Here is a 24,292-nt window from a genome sequence, read left to right as displayed (position 1 = left end):
ATCTTCAAAACCCTTATGTGTTAAACATATATATTTCATCCTCAAAAACTGTCCCACAGGGAGCGCAAATAGTAGAGGACATATGCGCAGATTAATAGCCTTTTAATATCTTTATATAATGTTACACTATTTTCATCTTTTTCCTACTTTCTGTCATGCTGGTGGATTTTGAACTCACTGCACCACAGACCAGGCTTACCCCGGAAGGGCGTGGTATGCGACTACCTGGTTTTCACTAAAGCCCCTGATGGTGGAATCCTGCTTGAGCTGCCAGGTACCACGCTAGGGCAGTCCCCGATACTGTGACAGCTGACCCCAAGGGTCAGGATGAAAAGTCTTGGACATCCAAAAAGTAGAACTCAAAGTATCAAATACATAACAGTAAATCTTTTTGAATAAATGCATACAACAATTAAAAACACAAAAAAAACAGATATTCTGCAGAAAAAACATAGGTGGTTTTGACATGTTCAAAGCATGAAAATATATTTATGGTGCCATGCTCATGTGTAAAGCATATGACCATAGAAAGCATTATTTATGTATTTGATACTTTGAAGAGTTCTAATTTTTTGGATTTTTTGTTGTTTAGAACTCTTGTGATTGTGACCATTCTTGCTTACCTAGCAGTCACGAACACAAGCTCGGAGTCACTGGCAGGACAGAATTCAGATAACTAGTAAAACAGATATGGCAGTTAGTTCAGACAGAACAGGAACAGGCTCAAACAGAACAGGATAACACAGGTACAAATTCAAAGACGATAGGTTCAGGATACAGGATCAGGTTCAGGTAAGACAGGTTCAGGGACTGGTTCAGATACAGACAGGATTGGTTTAGGAACAGGGTCAGGTTCAGGCAGGACAGGTTCAGGAATAGGTTCAGATACAGACAGGATGGGTTTAGGAAAATGGATGTGCCAACTGACTAGTTGAACAACTACTAACTAGAAAACTAACATTGCTCAGGCACCTCCCTACAGGGGAGGGTGCCTAAAAGACTTAATGCTTCCCAGCTACTGGATGGGGGTGAAAGTGCTGCCTCTTTAAAAAGAAGGGAGTACACATGTCTTAAGCATGCTGCCAGGAGAGCTGCACAATATGTGCAGGCCCTAGGAGCTAGAAGCTGCGTTAGGAGGACACCCTTGAGACACTGGCAATACAGTACGCTCACCCCCTTACGCTTCCTCTTTTTGAAACCCACAAAGAATCTCTGCAGAAGAAGTGAGGCATGAATATTTTCCTGGGGCTCCTACGATCTCTAATCGGGCCAAATCATTTCCAATACACTAGGAAAACAGTTTTACCTCTCACCTTCTTCATCGCCAAGATAGTTCTTCTGTTACAAGGCTGGCAATTTCAATTTGAAGGACACAGCATTAATTTGATTGATGAGCTCAAAGGGACCCAACTTGTAGGATGGGATCTTGAGATGGCTGTACTTTGAAGAGAGCCATACCTTATACCCAGGCCAAAAGCATGGTGGGTCAAAAATCTCTTATCTGCATGCCTCCACATCCATTTGGACGGTTTCTCAAGAGTTATTATTATTTATTATTATTATTATTATTATTATTATTATTATTATTATTATTTATATAGCACCATTAATTCCATGGTGCTGTACATGAGAAGGGGTTACATACAAAGTTATAGAGTTACTTTGATGTCCTCCAAGATCTTGGAGAAATCCTTATTAAGACTATCTGATGCTGGAACGCCAGAAGCTGCCAACACTGGAAGAGGGATATCAGGTTGTTGATGAAAGACAATGAAGAATAGGGACTTTGCAGAAGACTTGCTTACATGATTATTACAGGAGAACTCTGGCCAAGGCAAAAGCTTGATGCAGTTGTCATGGTGCTCATTTGTGAAATGCTGCAGGAAATAAAATAGAACATAGTTGACTCTCTCCATCTGGCTGTTGGATTGAGGGTGATATGCAGGACCACATTCAAAAGTTTGCACATAGCTCTCTAGAATCGGGAAGTGAATTGGACTCCTCTGTCAGACACAGTGTGAAGAGGAAACCCATGAAGGCGGGAAATGTGCTGACTAAACCTCTCAACAGAATGCCAGGTAATGGAGTAAAGTGAGCCATTTTTGAGATGCTGTCCACCACTACCCACATGAGGGAGCATCCTGAGGACACAGGAAAGTCCGTAATAAAGTTCATGGTGATAAGTTGCTGAAGGAAGTGGTAGATGTTGCTTGGGCAGGAGTTGCCTGGAAGTCCTGTTACGTGCAATGGAAGGAGCAGTTGAAACTAAATCCATAACATCCTTTCACATGGTAGGCCACCAATAATGATGTAAGATACATTGCAAAGTCTTTTTTCTGCCCAGCATGACCATCCACCTTTAATGAGTGCCCCCACAGCAGAACTTGACTCCTATATGAATAACAATAAAGTCTTCCCTGGAGGAACCTGAGTCAAGTTTACTGAAGCCACAGTAATCATCTTGGAAGGCTCGATAAGTTGTGGTTCATGCTCTTGATCGATGGGTAGGATGGACCTAGAGAGTGTATCTGCCTTGATGTTCTTGTCAGTTGGTCAAAAATGGAAGACAAAGTGAAAACAGGCAAAGACCACCTAGCCTGGTGCGAATTCAACTTTTGTGCGGACTGCTGGTAAGCCAGGTTCTTATGGTCGATGTATATGATCACCAGATGGACTGCCCCTTAAACACTAATAACTCTCGGTCGCTAATCGAGTAGCTGCATTCAGGAGCAGAGAAGACCTTGGAGAAGAAAACGCAGATGACAATTTGGCCAGAGGAAGACTTCTGCCTGAGAACTGCCCCTGCCCTAGAGGATGAACCATCCACATCAAGGAAGAATTGTTTGTTGATTTGGGGCCCATGTAATACAGAAGCACAGGAGAAGGCCTGTTTCAGGGAAAGAAATGCGTTCTCAGCCTCTGGAATCAAAACCTTTGGATTGGCATCCTTGTGGGTCATCACTGAGATGTGGGTGGTCCAAAATGAGACATGAGGAATAAACAAGTGGTAGTATTTATCAAATCCTAGGAATCACTGAATTGCCCCGATGCCTGCAGGAAGTGGCCACTTGAGAATTAAAGATACCTTCTCTGGATCCATCTTCAAACCCGTGTTCAAAAATATATACTCTAGGAAAGGCAGCAAGGACATTTCTTGAATTTAGGGTACAGGCAATTCTCCCTTAGTCTTTGCAAAACCTGTCACATGTTTCTACTCTGAGAAGCAAGATCTGGAGGGGAAACCATAATATCATCCAGATAAACTACCACACAAGAGCAAAGAAGATCTTGGAAGATGTCATTCATAAATTCCTGGAAGACAACTGGGGCATTAATAAGCCCAAACAGCACAACACAGTATTTATAGTGGCCGTCTCAGGTGTTGAAAGTAGTCTTCCACACATCTCTCTGGCGTATGCGGACTAAAGGGGGTTTTACACATAGCGATATCGCTAACAATATCGCTAAAGCATCACCAATTTAGTGACACAGCAGCGATATCGCTATGTGTGATACTTACCTCCGACCGGTTCCCCCGCTGTCCATCGCTTATCGCGCGAGATCGCACGGCTCCATTTCTCGTCGGGCGCTTCCTGCTGGGCTTCCTGCTGGCGTCGACAAGCGACGCAGGACGCGGACAGAGGACGTCAGTATCGCCGCGTCTGAAAGGTAAGTAACATATAAGGTGCAATTATGGGGGCACTCAGCTGTGCACAATAGCAACATCAACGATTTGGCCAGGTGCCACAGCAGTGGAATAACAACAATAGAAAAAAAAAAAAAAGGGAGAGAAAGCACCACTGCAAAAAAAGCGCACACTGCACCAATTATAATTAAGACTGAAATAAGTAATTTTTATTGATACAAAAGAGTTATACACAATAAAAACATGATAAAATCACAAAACTATGGCATCCATAGTACCCATAATACATATCAATACATAAATATCATACATATAAGCACATATAATGTGAGCATATGATCCAGCAACACTGTGGCACTATAGCAGTATCCCTCCCTATTCCTAGGCTCATGAGGACTATATAACCCTAGACAAAGCCCAGCCCATAGATGAATTGGAGCAACCACACACAAAAATCCATGTTATATAATTTTCATACCAAGACCCTAATAAGCCCAGATAGCAAGAAAGGGGGGAAAAAGTTAAACCCTCCACATATCAGTGGTGCCAAAACACATAGTATCAAAAACTGCCATAAAAACGATCAATAGCCACAATGAAAATACAGATACACGGATGCCATACCCAGGACCATTACCCCACGCGTATCGCCGTAACCTGTACGGCTTCGTCAGGGGAAGTGACACACAGTGATCCAGGGGGCTTTAAATACATTGCAGAAGTCAGTCGGGGCATTACCACACTCTGTGAACATCCTCTCTATGAGTCAGCCAAAGCAGGAAGTGTATAAACCAGCATCCCGGTCATGTGAGCAGGGCCCATGGCAACCGCACATGCCCTGTGTAAGTGCCAAGCAAATACAAGCCGGCGGTCTTGCGCAGCACGCATGTATTATAGAAGCCCATAAGGGCCAAGAATATCAGCCCCACCATGCCTGCGTCCAGTGGAAGGCAGGCTAGTGTGTTTTGGGGCGCACTGAACCTGCGCGCATATTATCACCACCAGTGTGTGTTACTGACACAAAAACCGGACATACATAGACACCATACAATACAATACATATGAGGGTGGATGGGAACACAGGACATAACAAACATAAAAAATTCACCTTACTAGGTGATATAACCGGTGATCAGGACACTCATTAAGAAGGAGCCTTCAATGTTAATCTGGAATCCATTTTGCTTCTAATCTGACAAAAAAAACGCCAATACCTAAATTATTGAAAGAATATGGTATGGGGAATTATGGTATTTAAACAAATAACCACAATTAATGACCAATGCCGATAAATACCAAAAAAGAAAAATATATTATAAAAATATATCGCAGCACAATGAATGCCAAAAGTACTGTAAATGCCAAAGAGTCTATTCATATCAAGATGCTAGGATCAGAGAGGAGGGGGAGAAAGAAAAAGGGGGGAAAGGGAGAGAAATGGGAGAAGGTACACAATTAATAGGACTATATCAGAAAGGTCATATTACTTATATATAGACGGAGGGTATACAAGATACGCATCTATCTCAAAGAACAGTGGCATCAATAGTTGACCCAACAATGCCAAGAACTCCTTTATAATTGTCCCTCTCCAGTTTGTCCACTGCAATCAAAGGAACAGATGTCGTCCAGAAAGGAGCACTAATAAAAAAAAAAATATATATATATATATAACCTCCCAGAGCTCTGATGACATTCCAAAATAGACCCATCCTGAAAAAAAAGGTCACGTAAACCCAGGGTAAATACCCTCCATCCTCATACTTTAAGGCAGAGATAAGGTCATCCACCTGCCAATTCATCCCAAAAAAACCCTAAAAGGGTCAGATGAATACCGATCAAAAGTTCCTTCTATCCTAGTACCTTTAAATAAATGGTCCTCATGAGCCAAATAAGAAACCAAATAATGTCTTCTAATATTTAATGACATCTCACAATTTATTGCTGGAAATTCTAAAGTTCATAGGAAACTCCTAATAAACATAGCTCCACAAAATGAATGTCCAAGATCCAGATCCAGAGACGATAATGGCTGAAACCCAAAAAGTCCAGAGACAGTAATCGCTAAGGTCCACCAAGTCCAGAAATTCATTAAGGAACTCTCAAATAGGGCAACAATGACCTCAAAAGAGGGTATTTCCTTGACGGAGCCATAGCGAAGTCATGACGAAGCCATAATTCCAGTAGACAATGATCCCAAGAGAAATGACTGCATAACGGAAAGGGGACCAGAAAACACGCTAGCCTGCGTTCCACTGGACGCAGGGGCGGTGGGGCTGATATTCTTGGCCCTTATGGGCTTCTATAATACATGCGCGCTGCAGCAAGACCGCCGGCTTGTATTTGCTTGGCGCTTATACAGGGCATGTGCAGTTGCCATGGGCCCTGCTCACATGACCGGGATGCTGGTCTATACACTTCCTGCTTTGGCTGACTCATAGAGGGGATGTTTACAGAGTGTGGTAACGTCCCGACTGACTTCTGCAAGGTATTTAAAGCCCCCTGGATCACTTTGTGTAACTTCCCCTGATGAAGCCGTACAGGTTACGGCGATACGCATGGGGTAATGGTCCTGGGTATGGCATCCGTGTATCTGTATTTTCATTGTGGCTATTGATTGTTTTTATGGCAGTTTTTGATACTATGTGTTTTGGCACCACTGATATGTGGCGGGTTTAACTTTTCCCCCCTTTCTTGCTATCTGGGCTTATTAGGGTCTTGGTATGAAAATTATATAACATGGATTTTTGTGTGTGGTTGCTCCAATTCATCTATGGGCTGGGCTTTGTCTAGGGTTATATAGTCCTCATGAGCCTAGGAATAGGGAGGGATACTGATATATTGCCACAGTGTTGCTGGATCATATGCTCACATTATATGTGCTTATATGTATGATATTTATGTGTTGATATGTATTATGTGTACTATGGATGCCATAGTTTTGTGATTTTATCATGTTTTTATTGTGTATAACTCTTTTGTATCAATAAACATTACTTATTTCAGTCTTAATTATAATTGGTGCAGTGTGCGCTTTTTTGCAGTGGTGCTTTCTCTCTCTTTTTTTTTTTCTATTGAAAGGTAAGTAACAACCGCTAGATCGCTGCTGCATCGCTGGTGAGTCTGACTGTGTGACAGCTCACTAGCGACCATTTAGCGGTGCACCAGCGATCCTGATCGTTGTTGGTATCGCTGGTGCATCGCCAAATGTAAAGGGGCCTTAAGTTGTAGGCTCTCCTCAAATCCAGTTTGGAGAATATTCTGGCACCTTTAAGCCTATCAAACAATTCCCGAGTTAAGCCCTGTTACACATAGCGATATCGCTGTAACGTCACCGATTTTGTGACGTAGCAGCGATATTGCTAGCGATATCGCTATGTCTGATACTTACCTCCGACCGGCTCCCCCGCTGATCATCGCTGGTCGTGCGAGAACGTCCTGGATCATTTCTCGTTGGGCGCTTCCTGCTGGGCTTCCTGTGGTGCCGACGAGCGACGTGTGGACGCAGGCGGGAGGACATCCGGATCACTGCGTCTGACAAGTAAGTAGCGACCCCTGACCCCTGCTATGTCGCTGGTGAGATCTGCCTGTGTGGCAGCTCACTAGCGACCACTTAGCAATGCACCAGCGATCCATATCGTTGTCGGGATCGCTGGTGCATCGCTTAGTGTAAAGGTACCCTTAGTGGCAATGGATATTTGCTCATAATCGTAATCTGGTTGAGGCCTCTATAATCTATACATGGCCAGAAAGTTCCTTCCTTCTTCTTACCAAAGAAGTAGCCAGCTCCTGCCAGTGAAGAAGACTTCTCGATAAATCCTCTTGCCAGATTCTCCCTTACATTCTCGGACATGGCTACGGTCTCCGCCTGTGACAGAGGGTAGTTACAGCCTCAAGGAGTTGAGAATCTCAGGAGCAGATTAATGGGGAAATCATGTGGTCTATGTGGAGGTAAAGTCTCCACCTGCTTCTTATCGAAGATGTCAGCGTATGGCCAGTACGCGGCTGCCAGAGTAGATGGTATCACCGGTGGTCTGCCAGGACATATATGGACATGACACTTCTCATGACAAGACTGTCCCCAATTAAGCACATCAACAGACCTACAGTAAAGGAAGGGGTCATGAATACATAGCCATGGAAGGCCCAGGAAAAGTGGAAGGTAACAGGTCAGGCAGAACATAAAGGCAATCTTCTACTTATGCAACACTCCTATCTGGAGTTCCACTTGTTCTGCAACATCAGGAACAACCTCAGATAGAGACCTTTATTTGACAGATGCCACCATTAAAGGATTCTGAAGGCATCGGATGGGAATCTGGTACCAACCCACCATTGCTTGGTATATGAAGTTTCCAGACGAATCGGAATTCAGATTGGCCGACTCAACAAACTGCTAACTTCCACATTATACTGATACAGTCTGAGCCAATGGCAGAGAGGTATTACTTTTATGAAGGTTAGTCTCTCCTACAGACCCTGGACTTAGGAGTTTACCGACTTCTCAGGACATCAGCGAATAAGATGATCTCTGCCATGCCATCACAGTAGTATCACAACCCCTTGGCTTGGTGGTGCTCCTGTTGTTGCTCAGACATCGTAACACGTTCTATCTACATGGATTCTAGAGAAGCAGCTGCCGCAGGAGGCTGAGGAATGAGCGGTCTTTGGAAGGGCAAAGTCAGTTGCTATGATCTTCTCTCACGTGTTACCTCTCAAGTACGTTCTTGGAACCTGAGATCAATCAGGATAGCCAGGGAAATTAGTTCATATAGAGTAGTTCATCTTTAATCCTTCAAGACAAACTCTCCAGGAAGGTGGATACCAGTGCCTTACTGTTCCAGCTGAGTTCTGAAGACAGGGCATGGAACCGCACGGCATACTGGCTTACACTCAGACCCTCCTGGCACAGTCTGAGGATGAAGGATGCAGGTAAAGTGACGAAGTGATAAGGCCTGGCTTATTGAAGACCTTACGGAACACCCCTAGGAAAGTCTGTAGATCTGAATTCACAGGATCCCTTCTCTTCCATAAGAGGATGAACCATGCTCGGGCCTCTCCTTCTAGGTGAGACAACAGGAATGCCATTTTTGCCCCATCAGAAGAAAACAGGTGAGCCAACAGTTCTTAGTCCAGTGTGCATTATTTATTAAACCCATTGCACTGCTTGGGATCCCCATCATAATGTGATGGAGCAGACAGACGAGGACCAGCTCCAGATGAGTTGCTGGCTGAGTAGCCACTGCCAAGGTTACTGCAGCTTTAACTGGAGCCGATGCAGCAGCCAACATCAGGGTGTACAAGCTTGTGTTCATATACCACAAGTAGGCCAGCATTTTATCTGGCTGGTCTCATTGGTGGGACATATCCTATGACAACTCTGAGAGTGGAGGGTTATTGTGATCAGTGGGGTCCATGGTTTGAGCAAATTGTCATGCTGGTGGATCATGGACACACTGCAACACGGGCCAGGCTTACCCTAAAGGGGCGTGGTTAAGCAACTACCTGGTTTCCACTAGAGCCCCTGACAGAGGATCCTCTGATAGGCTTGAGCTGCAGGTAGATGACAGTGGTTTCCCTGGCACTGTGGCTTCTGACCCCAAGTGTCAGGAAACCAATAGCGGAAACAGATTTGGAGTCACTGGCAGGTCAGAATTCAATATAACAAATACGAACTTGAAAACTAACATTGCTTAGACACATCCCTACAGGGAAGGGTGTCTTAAATACTTAATGCCTCCAAGCTATTAGCTTAGGGCATTCACAGGAGTGCGTGCACTACACAATTTATAAGATCTTTCAGGAGACCTGTGCGACATTTGTAGGCTATGTGAGCAGGAAGCCACAGCAAGAGAAGGAGACATATGAGCAGTTGTGGCAGTATGTCAGCATCCCTACTGGGAGGAGGTAGAAGACCATGCAGTGACGCCAGTGCTGGCATTACACTTTCCCTTATTAGTTGCCACTTTGGTGCATTACCTTGGGTTGCCCACACTTGTTTCTACTGTACCTTAAAAATGTCCACCGCTGGTTGTGCATGCACATCGGAGCTTCTGTCCTCCCATCCACATCTCTAATGGCATTCACATGGGACAGTGTGGCTTTCTGGTATCACAGAAACTTTTTCCTTTCACCCATACCAACACTGGGTTTTCAAGAAGTGACATGTATGCGGCTAAAGCCCGCTCCTCATGCGCCCAATTATTGCAGTATTGATCCTCTACACCTGATAGGATGCATATTCTGTATATAGAATGCCCTTTCACACATGCCCACAAAACCCCGGTGTAAGAGCATGTGATACACATGTTGGGGTTGCAGATGCATGCAAGGACATATCAATCTATGGGTAAGCACTTATAACTTTACAACTTTACATGTTTTTCCTTCTCTTTACTGCTGCTTTTGCACTTTCATTTGGTTAATTATGTTTCATTGGGCTATGTGATAGCTTTGTGAGCCTTGTGCCTTTGTGTTGGGGCCACTTAGTGATCTTACTAAATAATTACCTTAATTTCCCTGAAACATATAGGGGGGAAAATAAGTATTTGATACACTGTAGATTTTGCAAGTTTTCCCATCTACAAAGAATGGAGAGGTCTGTAATTTTTATCATAGGTACACTTCAACTGTGAGAGGCAGAATCTTAAAAAGAATCCAGGAAATCTAGAAAATGTTTGCATAATTTATTTGCATTTTATTGCATGAAATAAGTATTTGATACAATAGAAAAACAGAACATACTGTATATACTCGTGTATAAGCCGACCCCCCCAATTTTGTCACAAAAAAAGAGAAAACTTATTGACTCGAGTATAATACTAGGGTGGGAAATGCAGCAGCTACTGGTAAATTTCAAAAATAAAAATAGATACTAATAAAAGTAAACTGGTGGCCCCATAAGATGCTCCATATTAAGATACGCCCCATATAATCCTGCACAAAGGTTAATGGTGGCCCCACAAGATGCTCTATATTAAAATATGCCCCATATAATGCTGCACAAACGTTAATGGTGGCCCATAACATGCTCCATATTAATATATATGCCCCATATAATAATGCTGCATAAAGATTATTTGTGGCTCATAACATGCTTCATGTTAATATATATGCCACAGATAATAATGCTGCATAAAGATTATTGGTGGCCCATAACATGCTCCATGTTAATATATATGCCCCATTTAACAATGCTCCATAAAGGTTATTGGTGGCCCATAGCATGCTCCATGTTAATATACACTCACTGGCCACTTTATTAGGTACACCATGCTAGTAAGGGGTTGGACCCCCTTTTGCCTTCAGAACTGCCTCAATTCTTCGTGGCAGAGATTCAACAAGGTGCTGGAAGCATTCCTCAGAGATTTTGGACCATATTGACATGATGGCATCACACAGTTGGCGCAGATTTGTCGGCTGCACATCCCTGATGCGAATCTCCCGTTCCACCACATCCCAAAGATGCTCTATTGGATTGAGATCTGGTGACTGAGGAGGCCATTTGAGTACAGTAAACTCATTGTCATGTTCAAGAAACCAATCTGAGATGATTCGAGCTTTATGACATGGCGCATTATCCTGCTGAAAGTAGCCATCAGATGTTGGGTACATTGTGGTCATAAAGGGATGGACATGGTCAGCAACAATACTCAGGTAGGCTGTGGCGTTGCAACGATGCTCAATCGGTACCAAGGGGCCCAAAGAGTGCCCAGAAAAAATTCCCCGCACCATGACACCACCACCACCAGCCTGAACCGTTGATACAAGGCAGGATGGATCCATGCTTTCATGTTGTTTACGCCAAATTCTGACCCTACCATCCGAATGTCGCAGCAGAAATCGAGACTCATCAGACCAGGCAACGTTTTTCCAATCTTCTACTGTCCAATTTCGATGAGCTTGTGCAAATTGTAGCCTCAGTTTCCTGTTCTTAGCTGAGAGGAGTGGTACCCAGTGTGGTCTTCTGCTGCTGTAGCCCATCTGCCTCAAAGTTCGACGCACTGTGCGTTCAGAGATGCTCTTCTGCCTACCTTGGTTGTAACGGGTGGCAATTTGAGTCACTGTTGCCTTTCTATCAGCTCGAACCAGTCTGCCCATTCTCCTCTGACCTCTGGCATCAACATGGCATTTCCGGCCACAGAACTGCCGCTCACTGGATTTTTTTTCTTTTTCGGACCATTCTCTGTAAACCCTAGAGATGGTTGTGCGTGAAAATCCCAGTAGATCAGCAGTTTCTGAAATTCTCAGACCAGCCCTTCTGGCACCAACAATCATGCCACGTTCAAAGGCACTCAAGTCACCTTTCTTCCCCATACTGATGCTCGGTTTGAACTGCAGGAGATTGTCTTGACCATGTCTACATGCCTAAATGCACTGAGTTGCCGCCATGTGATTGGCTGATTAGAAATTAAGTCTTAACACACAGTTGGACAGGTGTACCTAATAAAGTGGCCAGTGAGTGTATATGTCCCATATAATAATGCTGCACAAAGATTATTTGTGGCCCATAACATGTTCCATGTTAATATATATGCCCCATATAATGCTGCTGCTGCTATTATGCTATTAAAAAAAATGACATACTCACCTCTCAGCTGCCCGCTGCTCCTCAGCGTTGCCAGCTCTCTGCAGGATCCGGGAGATTGAGAGGTGAATATGGCATTACTGACTCAGCCTCCCCCAGTGCTACTCACCCTCCCGGTGTCTGCATATCCGGCGCTGCTACATCTCAGTCCCGGCTGTCTGCATCTCCCTTCCTGTGCGGTCACATGGTACCGCTCATTAAAGTCATGAATATGCGGGTCCACCCCTATGGGAAGAACACAGGAAGGAAGATGCAGACAGCCGGGATGGAGATGTAGCAGAGCCGGATATACAGACGCCGGGAGGATGAGTATCATGTCTCCTGCTCCCCCTCCCTCGCCGGCTTTCAGGTGTATAACTCGTGTATAAGCTGAAAGGGTCTTTTTCAGCCCAAAAAAGGCGCTGAAAAACTCGGCTTATACACGACTATATACGGTAATGTTAATATTTGCTTTACAGAAACTTTTGTTTGCAATTGCAGTGGTCAGACGTTTCCTGTAGTTCCTGACCAAGTTTACACACACTGCAGCAGGGATTTTGGCCCACTCCTCCCTAAAAATATCCTCCAGATCTTTCATGTGTTGGGGCTGTCGCTGGGCAACATTTAGTTTCAGCTCCCTCCAAAGATTTTCTATTGGCTTCAGGTTTGGAGACTGGCTAGGCCACTCCAGGACCTTGAAATGCTTCTTACAGAGCCACTCCTTAGTTGCCCTGGCTGTGTGTTTCAGGTCATTGTCATGCTGGAAGACCCAGCTATGACCCATTTTCAATGCTCTTAATGAGGATAGGAGGTTATTGGCCAAAACCTTGTGATACATGACCCTGTCCATTCTCCCTTCAATAAAATGCAGTCGTCTTGTCCCGCTTGCAGAAAAGCCCTCTCAAGGTATAATGTATCCACCACTATGTTTCACGTTTGGGGCTGTGTTCTTGGGGCTGTACTCATCCTTCTTCCTCAAAACATGGCGAGTGTAGTTGACATAAAAAAATCCTTTTTTGGTCTCATTTGACCACATAACCTTCTCCAATGCCTCCTCTGGATCATCCAAATGGTTATTGGTGAACTTCAAACGGGCAAGGACATGTGCTGGCATAAACAGGGGGCTCTTGAGTGCCCTGCAGGTGTCATGGTTGTGGACAGGGTTCCTTCCCTGTCCTCTCAGGGTTAATTTTGCATGGCCTCCTTTTGGTTTGGGGAGGGCTATATTTACCCATCTTCGCCTGGAGATCCTGGTCAGTGATACATCTGTCTTGGCTGTGTGTCTGACCCCTGGTGTGCTTGCATACTGTTTATTCTGATTGCTTTCTCGTGTATGACCCAGTCTATTTTCTCATTCTGTGCATTGCCTTGTGACTTTGTGCTTGTTGTCTGTTTCTGGCTCTGACCTTTGGCTTGGTACTCTAACTTCCCACCTGTCTGCCCCATTTATACTGCACTGCTATCTCCGGCTTCCCTACCTTTTTGCTACTTCCTGACCACTCTTAGTGTCTCACCCTTTGGCACTTTATCGACCTTGTGGCTTGACTTGCGGCTGAGATATCCTGGAATGATGACGCTTTAAGAGGGCGGTTCCACAAAGGCCTGTCAAACCATTTGCAGGATGCTTTGGCCTTGTATCCTCCCCCGGAATCCCTGGAGGACACCATGACCAAGGCTGTCCGTATGGACTGTAGGCTCCATGCCAGAGGGGTGATGCAGCAGGAAACCCCTTTATACGCCAGCTCAGGGGACACCGCTTCGCCTACAGAACCCATGGAGGTGGGAGCCATCTCGGTTGAAGAGAGAGAGTGGAGACGCCGCAGTGATAACCAGATGTGCTTTTACTGTGGAGCCCTGGGACACTGGAAAAAAGACAGTACTTCTTGTTCCTCCTCATCTAAGATGTCGGGAAATGCTAAAGTTTGGGTAACGATCAAGGAGGTTGCCCAGACTCCCAGGTACAATTTTCCTCATTTGATAAAATCCTTCTCCAGGTGGAGTTGGAGATTGTTGGTGGCCCCGTTTTGAACACCGCTTATGTTGACTGTGGATCGACCAACAACTTATCCTCTCCTCTCACCTGAGAGGGAATCTGTTTTGTGTCAGAGGTTTTCTCACTAAGAAAACATAGCTGTTTTGTCTTCAATAATTTGCCTGCGGGTCTGGTTTTTGGTATGCCTTGGCTTCAGTGCCATATCCCTGTTATTGATTGGGTAACTGAGGAAATTGTCCCATGGGGGTCCAATTGTACCAGTCTGTGTTGCAATTCTGCACCATTGTCTACCCCTTTAAAATCTGTATCTGTGTCATCTGTCGGTCTGGAGGGTATTCCGGAGAACCTAAAAGACCTAAGACTTTGAAGACGTGTTTTCCGAAACCAAGGCTGAGGCGCTACCACCACATAGACCTTTAGATTGTGCCATTGACTTAGTTCCTGGTGCTAAACTTCCCAAGACTCGCTTGTTTAATCTGTCTGGGCCCGAGCGCCAAGCCATGAAGGAGTATATTGTGGAGAGTCTCCACAAAGGGCATATTCGCCCTTCTGTCTCACCTGTAGCCACTGGGTTTTTTTTTTGTTAAGAAAAAAGATGGTGGTTTGCGGCCATGCCTCGACTTTCGGGAACTCAACAAGATTACTGTGAGAAACACGTATCCATTCCCCCTCATTCTAGATCTGTGTAACCAACTCTCGGGGGCCAAATGGTTTTCCAAGCTTGATTTAAGGGGGGGGGGCTATAACCTTATAAGGGTTCATGAAGGGGATGAATGGAAAATGGCGTTTCTCACGTCTGAAGGACTGTTTGAGAGCCTAGTCGTACCCTTCGGTCTGACTAACGCTCCTGCTGTTTTTCAAAATTGTATTAATGTCATTTTTTCTGATCTGATTGGGCACTTTGTGGTCATTTATCTTGATGACATTTTAGTGTACTCACCTGAAAGTCAATCCCACTTGCACCATCTGCCAACTTTTCTTCTGAGACTTAGAGAAAACCACTTGTATGCTAAATTAGAGAAGTGTTCATTCTTTGTACAGGATTTGCCTTTTTTGGGTTTGATTATTTCTTGTGAGGGGTTTCGCATGGATCCAAAAAAAGTCCAGGCTATTATTGATTGAGTTCATCCTCATGATTTAAAGGGTTTGCAACGCTTTCTGGGCTTTGCAAACTACTATCGAAAATTCATTAAGGGTTTTTCGCAGGTGGTTAAGCCCCTGACTGATATCACACTCAAGGGGGCAGATGTGAAGAATTGGTCAACTTCTGCAAAAAATTATTTTCTGACCTTAAAAAAGTGTTTTATTACTGTCCCAGTGTTGGTCTAGCCAGACCCGTCTAGACCTTTTATCGTGGAAGTCGACGCTTCTGAGGTGGAAATGGGGGCAGTGTTGTCTCAGAGTCCCGCTACTCTGACCGACCTGAAACCTTGTGCCTTCTTTTCCAGAAAGTTCTCTTCTGCCGAGAGAAATAATGATGTGGGTAAGGCCGGTTTCACATTAGCGCTTTTTCAGCGCGCGCACGGCCGGGGGTAGCTCCGCCCCCGAGCCGGCTCTCTGCCCGGCATGCCCGCCCCTTCCTTGTAGCGCCGCCTCCTAGCGCACAGCGGCGCCTGCGATCGGCGCACCCTATCTTTAGCATAGGGTGCGCAGATCGTGCGCAGGCCGTGCGCTAGTTGCGCTTTGACCTGCGCTGCGCACTTTTGACGGTGCGCCGTGAGCGGCAAAATCCGAAAAGTTTGATTTTGGCGCGCACGGCGCACCGTCAAAAGTGCGCAGCGCAGGTCAAAGCGCAACTAGCGCACGGCCTGCGCACGATCTGCGCACCCTATGCTAAAGATAGGGTGCGCCGATCGCAGGCGCCGCTGTGCGCTAGGAGGCGGCGCTACAAGGAAGGGGCGGGCACGCTGGGCAGAGAGCCGGCTCGGGGGCGGAGCTACCCCCGGCCGTGCGCGCGCTGAAAAAGCGCTAATGTGAAACCGGCCTAATAGAGAGCTTCTGGCGGTCAAGTTGGCCTTTGAAGAATGGAGGCATTTTTTGGAGGGGGCTGTTCATCTAGTCACCGTGATCACTGATCACAAAAAGTAGAATTAGACTTACCGGTAATTTGGTTTCTAGTAACCTTCCACAACAGGTACATCGTTGGATGTCTTCCCTGCCCTAATAGGGGACAGGAACACAAAGAGGTTAAATACCCCTCCACTTTCTGCAACCACCAGTGTTTTCCTGGACACCAGTATGAATAGTTATCACCAACGTGCAGGAATCATCCAATACGAATATCAGATAGGGAGGGAAATTAGTGCTGTTGTGGAAGGTTCCTAGAAACTGAATTACCGGTAAGTCAAATTCTATTTTCTCCAGTCACCTTCCACGACAGCTACATTGAAGTAATACCAACAGCTAATTTCTCTCGGGGGGATCACGGCCTGCAGTACTCTTCTGTTAAATGTTAAATCCCCATTGAAATTTAGCCTGTAACGCCTGGTGAACGTGTGGATGGACGACCAGGTGGCGGTTCTGCATATCCGCTCTGACGAAGCATTCCCCCTTTCTGCCCATGATGCTGCTATCGCACGGGTAGAATGTGCCCTCAGTGAGGCGGGTGGAGCCAGCTTCTGTGATGCATAGGTCAGGCAGATAGATTGTGTGATCCAATTTGCGATTGTGTTCTTTGACGCCTTCTTGCCCTTATTTCATCCTGAGAACTGGATGAATAAATTCTGGTGAGTCCGCTAGGCTTCACTCTATTGTCGGTAGACAGGACCATTCTGCAAATGTCGAGAGTATGGAAGGTCTCTTCCTTAGGGTTGGAAGAGCTTGGTCCAAATGAGGACAGTACAATGTCCTGATCCCTATGAAAGTTTGAGTAGAAAGGCGTGATCTAATCTCAAGATAATATTATCTGTAATGATTGCAAGGTAAGCTTCTTGAATTGACAGGGCCTGCAATTCTCCTATACGTCTAGCAGCAGTAATTGCGACTAAGAGGACGGTTAAAGGGTTAAGCTTTCATGGACATGGAATTTAGAGGCTCAAATGTATCTTAGGTTAGGGTGTTGAGCACGGTGTTGAGACCCCAAGGGGGCCCCTGACTGCGGAGTTTAGGACGAATCCTGGCTGTCGAAGCCATAAAATCGCTTTATCCAGCGGTGGCTGGCCAGGTCAAGATCAAAAAAGAACAAAAGAACAAAGGTGCTAAGAGCTGATATTTATACCTTTAGTGTGCTGGGGATAAGGCCCTGTTCTAGACCTTTTGTAAATGTCTAGGGTCTGTGCTGCACTGGGATGGAAGGGATCAGGGGTGACTGGAGAGCACCAGGGCGTAAACCTTTTCCCAGACCTTGGCATAGATGGCCTTCGTTATTGGTTTTTGGCTTTCCTGAAGGGTTTAGATTACCCTATCCGAGAGCCATTTAGCTCTTAGGAATTTGGCCTCAATAACCATGCTGCCAGGTTTTATTTGCCTACGTCAGGGTGTAGCAGAGGTCCTTGGTGAAGGAGGTCACCCTTTTTGGGGTAGAAGCCAGGGCCTTCCTGGGCCTTGGCAAGTATGGCACTGTACCAACTTCTTCCGGGCAACAGAAGGGCAATTAGCATTGTGGGAACTCGGTCCGTCTGGATTTCCTGAAATGTTTTTTGCCCGCATCGGTATGGGTGAGCAGGCATATGCGAGGTTGGAATCCCACCATTGGGTGAAGGGCATCTATTCCTTGCACTCCATCCATGTGGTTGAGGGAGACGAATACCCCTGTCTTCGCATTTTGCCTGTTGGCGACTTGGTCCACCTCCACCCCATCTTGAGGCTAGAGACAAGAATACCATCTGGTCCAGGTGCCACTCCTCCGGATGAACGTCTTCTCGACTGAGGAAATCTGCCTGGGTGTTGTCTCATCCTTTCAGACGCACTGACCAGGAGAAGATCATTGCTGCTATTGCCTTCAGGCCGGCGTACTTCGTACCCCCTTGGCTGGAGATAGGCCACTGTGGTCATGTTGTCCGAGTAGATGCAGGCATGGCGATTTTGGATTAGCGATGATGACGTTTTTTAGCACTTTTCCTACCGCCTTCAGTTCTCTCAGATTTGACGAACTGGTGTTGATGCTCGGCAGCCATCTCCCCTGAAAATAGGATCTCTCTACTACTGTGCCCCAGCCTTGTTGGCCGGCATCTGAGCAGAGTGTTTTCAGGGGAAGCTGAACCCGGCGGACTCCCTTTGGAAGATTTCGGTAGTTCAACCTTAGGTAGGAAGGATGTCTTCCCCTTGAGTCCGAGAGAACTCCCAGAAGCTTCCTTCTCGTGGAGGGATAGACCAGGTTCAGTATCCAACCCAGGGATCTTAATATCCCCAGGGTCTTTCCTATGTCCATCTTCTGACATGAGATAGATGGTACAGTGAGGAGGAAGTCGTCCAGATATGGGATAACACCTATCCCCTGGCGCCGGATGAAAATCACTGCTTCTGCCATGATCTTGGAGAGATACATGGTCGGATGGATTGGCACCTGGTAATATGCACCCTTCAGATCTACCGTTGCCATTACCCAGTTCTGTCCGATGAGCGCGACTGCCCCGATTGACTCCATTTTGAATTGCCTGTACCGGACCGATTCGTTTAATGGCTTCAGGTTTATGATGATTTGGTTTTCCTCTGATGGCTTTGTCACCAGAAAGGGACGTGCGTAATGGCCGTGTCCTTCTCCCGCTTTGGCACCCGTGCGTTCTACCAGAGCAGATCTCTTGGTAAGGAAACCTGAAGGTGTGGAGGCTGTAGGGAGGTTACCCCTAAGCATTACGGGGAAGGACTCTCGAACCCAATTTTTAGTCCATCTCGTTTGGTACGGTAGACCCACTGATTTGTGGAGATGGACTGCCCGCGGGTGAAAAAAAAAGAGCGAGAGATGACCCCCAAACGGGCGTCATTGCTTATCTGGGGTCTGTTGATGGTTAGGGACAAGGATGTTCCTCCCCTTGCCCCACCTATACTCTTACTGAGTATGTCAACAGGACCTGGAAGGGGATGGCGCACCATTTGGAGATAAGTCGCCTCTCTTAGGATTTTAACCAGGGCACTCCTCTAGAGGAGTTAGAAAGGACGGCTACCCGGACCTGACGAGAGCAGTCACGCTCAGCCTAGAAGAACCGGTGCATTAAAGAATTACCTGAGACCTGCGAATTATAGGCTAAACTTCCGTCCTGGTCCCGGCCTGGTCTCAAGTTGTTTAGCGACCGCCAGCTGAAGCATCGGCTAGGGACCTCGTTGCTTTCTGCAGTAGGGTTAGGGAGTCAGGTATCTTTTCCCCTAAGGTGCACTGAGGCTGTGCGTAATCATAGAGACAGGGCAAGTGGAAGCTATATTAGCTTCTAGCAGATTTGAAGAGGTGTCCCACTACTTCCTTGATAAGCTCTCAAAAATATATATATATATATATATTTTTTTTTAGGGAGGCCTCCTTTTATGGAGGATCAGATTCTGTACGTTCTCGTGTACAGGACACCTTCTTTGGGCTTCAGCCCAACATCTCATCCTGTACCGTGTATTTAACTTCTTCCTCCTCCACCTCAGTGGTGCTCTCCGTACTGATTAGCTCACCCATATTCTCAGAACCAAGTGATATTTTTTGTTCGCTGGTTTTAGGGGTGGACGTGGAAGAGGAACCCTCAATCACCCGAGCGTCCTCTGAATCCGAGGACTGAATTTCACCTGAGTCTGAATCAGATTCTATCAGATCTTTCTTCCTCCTCCTAGAGGGAGGAGGTCTGGGAGAAGGGAGCCATGGAGGAGTGAACCTCCTGTATTATGAGGGATCTGATGCTATCCAGGAGAGAGGGCTGCTCAGTGCGAAGGACCTCTCCGTACAGGACGGGCAGAGCTTTCCCTGTATGTCGAGGGAGTCTGGCAGCACACATTTTACACTTGTGGCTGGTCCTCTTAGGGTCAGAGACCTTTTCTCCCCATATTAGAGAGAGAGAGGTATGCTACGCCATTTTAGTATATAAATGCTGGATAGCCAGGGCCGACGCCTGCTTCTTACAGTAGGAGGGGGTACGCTGGGCTCCGCCGACGCAGAGAGAGAAGGCTTGTCACCGTCCATGCCGTCTACAGTCAGTGTCAGACAGGTGTCTTACCTGGTGATCTCCTCACCCGGACCTTGAAAGATCGAGGGTCCAGCGTTGGTTGTGCGCCTCCTCCCTTTGGCCCAATGGGGGGAACCTCATGAGGACGCCCCAGAATGTGACCGCCGGTCCCAGGAGTAACGCGCCCCCCCGGCACGCGCATGCCCCGAGTCCCAGCATGCAGACAGAGATGAGAGCAGCCACCGGAGGAGGAGAGCAAGGCCCCCGACCTCGGCTGCCCGGCATCTGACAGGTATCTCTGGTACTGGACGTGGGGTGCTCCCGATCGACAGCCACGGCAGCACCATCGTAGACCTCTTCATGTCCCATAGGGGACAGGAAAACACTGGTGGTTGCAGGAAGGGGAGGGGTATTTAACCTCTTTGTGTTCTTGTCCCCTATTAGGGTGGGGATGATATCCTCTGATGTAGCTGTCATGGAAGGTGACTGGAGAAACTTAGCTCATATTGAGTCTGCCAAAAGATTGACCCCAAGGAAGGCCGGTGGTCGCTTTTTTTTCCCGATTTCAATTTGCCATCACTTTTCCGTCTAGGATCTAAGAATGTTAAGACAGAAGAATTGTCCTGAAGCTTTGATTCTGTGTCAACCCCTGAACTCCCAGCCTCCATTCTTCAGCCTGGAATAGTGGTGGCCAAAATCTTGTCTGAATTGGAGAGAAAAAATTTTGAGGCCCAGGCTCTGGCATCCAATAATAAACCAGTGGGTAAATTGTGCTCATTCTGGGATTTCGGCCACCAGGGAGGCAGTTGCTAAGGTTTTCTGGTGGCCCTCTTTGGTTGTGGATATTAAAAGATATGTGTCTTCACGTGGGGTTTGTGCCCATTCTTAAAATTCTCATTGCTGGCACGCCAGGGAATTGGTGCCTTTACCAATTCTGAATAGACCATGGACACATTTGTCCATGGATTTTTAACACTAAACTCCCTACTTACAGGGGTAACTCCTTTGTGTAGGTGGTGGTGGATAGATTATTCAAACAGGCTCATTTTGTACCTCTGCCCGCTTTACCATCTGCTGAAACTTTGGCCAGGTTGTTTGTGCAGCATGTGATCCATCTGCATGGTGTGCCTATGAATGTAGTGTCTGACAGAGGTGTGCAGTTTGTGGCCAAGTTTTGGAGGGCTTTTTGTAAGAAGTTGAGAATCATTCTGTCTCTTTCATCTGCCTATCATCCGGAGTCTAATGGGCAAATCGAACGCACTAATCAGTCCCGGGAGCAAATTCTGAGATGTTTGGCATTCTCCAGACAAGATGACTGGTGTGATGCGTTACCTGTGCAGAGTTTGCATTCAACGGTCTTGTGAGTCAGTCCATGGGAATGTCTCCCTTCCTGGTCAACTAAGGTTTCAACCCGCATTTTTTGGAGTTTTCTCGCATTGACTCAGGTTGTCCGGGGGCAGAGGGTATGGTGCAACACTTAAAGGCCCTATGGGTGGAGGTACAGCGAAACATCACCAAGGCCCAGGGAAGGTATAAATTTTTTGCGAACAAGAGAAGGGGGTCAGGTCCTGCGTTCCTAGTGGGCGAGAAGGTGAGGTTATCCACTTGAAATATTAAGTTCAAGGTCCCCTCAGCCAAACTGGGTCCTAAGTTCATTTGCCCATATAAAATTATTGAGGTTGTCAACCCGGTGGCCCTCAGGTTTCAGCTTCCCGCCTCTTTCAAAATATCCAACGTTTTTCACAGGTTCCTTTTGAAACCATTGGGAGAGGTCGAGGAGGACTCCTTGTCCATCAGTCCTCCTGTATTGGTGGAGGGTCATCTGGAATATGAGGTGGGGCGCATCGTTGATTCTCGGTGGGTGCGCCAGAATCTACAGTATTTGGTGCACTGGAAGGGGTATGGTCTCGAGGATCGGTCATGGGTCTCGGCCGGTTCAGTGCATGCCGATCGGTTGGTTTTGGCTTTTCATGCCAGGCATCCTGAGAAGCCTGGGGGTCCAGTGGCCCCTGTTAAGAGGGGGGTACTGTCATGGTTGTGGACAGGGTTCCTTCCCTGTCCTCTCAGGGTTAATTTTGTATGGTCTCCTTTAGGTTTGGGGAGGGCTATATTTACCTGCCTTCGCCTGGGATCCTTGTCAGTGATACATCTGTCTTGGCTGTGTGTCTGACACCCTGGTGTGCTTGCATACTGTTTAGTCTGATTGCTTTCTTGTGTATGACATGACAAGGTTTTGGGAAGGCCATATCTTGTGGTATGATTTTTTTGAATTTTTCCTATTATGAGCCATTTCTTGTGTATGACCCAGTCTGTTTTATCATTCTGTGCATTGCCTTGTGCTTGTTGTCTGTTTCTGGCTCTGACCTTCAGCTTGGTACTCTAACTTCCCACCTGTCTGCTCCGTTTGTACTGCACTGCTATCTCCGGCTTCCCAACCTTTTTTCTACATCCTGACCACTCTTATCGCCTCACCCTTTGGCACTTTATCGACCTTGTGGCTTGACTTCGGCACGTTTAGACTACTCTCCAGCTTTGCCAGCCATCGCCGCTACTCGGTGTCTGGCTCCGCCTCCCACCACTCACGTGTCTCAGGTCCTGCACTTGGGCAGGTAAGCTCACCGCAGCGCTTCTCACACACTCTCTGTCCTTCCATATAACGTGCACAGACCCCTGCTGTAAGTCTACAAATAATACAGGTATTGAGTGCAGAGTAGGAGGACTTCTTAAAGAAAAACTCACAGGTCTGTGAGAGCCAGAATTCTTGCTGATTGGGTTTGAAAAACAATTGCATGCAGTGTTTTACATAATTGAAGACAAAATCCACTAGTAAAATGATTTGCAAAGTGGCATAATTAAAACATGAGGAAAGATTACTTATGCTTTAATGTACACCTTTTGTAATTGTGGTCTTGTGGAGTCCATGCTTTGAGGAATGAGATCTAGAAATCACCAAAACAACTGCTGGATCACGATGGAAAACTATAAAATAAAAGGTTCTTAGAATAGCATGATATTTTTTATTCATCTGTGTGTTTGAGCCTATTAAGACCTCATGCACACTTGTGGCTCTGATCAGTATTTTACCGATAATATTTTATAAGGACTAACTCATAAATGCAAATAACATTTAATTGATTCTTATATAATCCATTAAGGCATATTTTATACATGAAGGAATAATGTTATAGCAGGATGACAACATATTACCTGGTCAGATACACCTTCTCCATAACGAAGCAGTGTGACAAAATGTTCACAGTTATTTCCCAGAAGGTCGTAACATATTTCTTGTCCAATAAGAATCTCCGCACGCTGCAGGATTTCTTCTGCTGGCAGTGGAGTGTACTTGTCGTCATACTTATTGTTCACTTTGTAAGTGTCATCTCCCACAACATCTTTGAGGAGCTGCATCTTTACAAGAGCCTTTCTGCTGAAGACAGACTTTGCGCTTGAAAATGAAGTAACTGTGTTTTCTTCTGTCAATGTAGGATTGAACAAAATTTGAGGTGACATTCATAAAACTCTATTTGAAGATACAATTGATATGCAGGATGCATTCCCACTAGAGTTGAGCGATACCGTCCGATACTTCAAAATATCGGATCGGAATGGATCGGCCGATCTTTAAAAAAAGTATCGGTATCGCCGATGCCGATACCGTAAGTCCCATTCAAGTCTATGAGACTTCCGGTATCGGAATTGGAAAAACCCTTTCCTGCCCTTGTACAGCCTCTCGGGGGTCTCTGCCGGCCTGCCGGGGGTCTGTGCCGGCCTGCCGGTGGGCTGTGCGGACTGCCCGGGGTCTGTGCACCCTGTGGGGGTCTGTACCGGCCTGCCGGGGGGCTGTGCTGATGTCCGGGGGTCTGTGCAGGCATCGTCCGATGGGACTACAAGTCCCATCGGGCGATGCCTGCTACCATGACAGTGATTGACACATTAGCCAATGATGGGACAGTAGTAGTCCCATCATCCGGCTAATGTGTTAAATGTTTAAAAAAAAAAAAAAATAC

The 24,292-nt window shown here is 46.2% G+C and overlaps 1 protein-coding gene across 4 annotated transcripts in view; it reads right to left on the bottom strand.

The window, feature by feature from the left end:
* PLAAT1 (phospholipase A and acyltransferase 1) overlaps positions 1-24,292 on the bottom strand; it is a 143,229-nt gene that overhangs the window by 5,791 nt on the left and 113,146 nt on the right. For 2 of the 4 annotated variants that reach the window (XM_073578648.1, XM_073578647.1), the window contains exons 3-5: positions 23,490-23,758; positions 1,806-1,877; positions 624-676 (exon numbers count right to left, since the gene is read on the bottom strand). In XM_073578648.1, the coding sequence (XP_073434749.1) occupies positions 624-676; positions 1,806-1,877; positions 23,490-23,758 (394 nt within the window). The remainder of the gene's footprint in view (positions 1-623; positions 677-1,805; positions 1,878-23,489; positions 23,759-24,292) is intronic. The other 2 variants (XM_073578650.1, XM_073578649.1) reach the window with 2 other exon arrangements.

Source organism: Dendrobates tinctorius, unplaced genomic scaffold (genome assembly GCF_039654945.1).
Source record: "Dendrobates tinctorius isolate UK_male_01 unplaced genomic scaffold, ASM3965494v1 ptg000060l, whole genome shotgun sequence".
NCBI classification, from domain to species: Eukaryota; Metazoa; Chordata; class Amphibia; order Anura; family Dendrobatidae; genus Dendrobates; species Dendrobates tinctorius.
The sequence above is the reverse complement of the archived record's forward strand: the minus strand, read 5'-3'. Positions and strand labels throughout refer to the sequence as shown.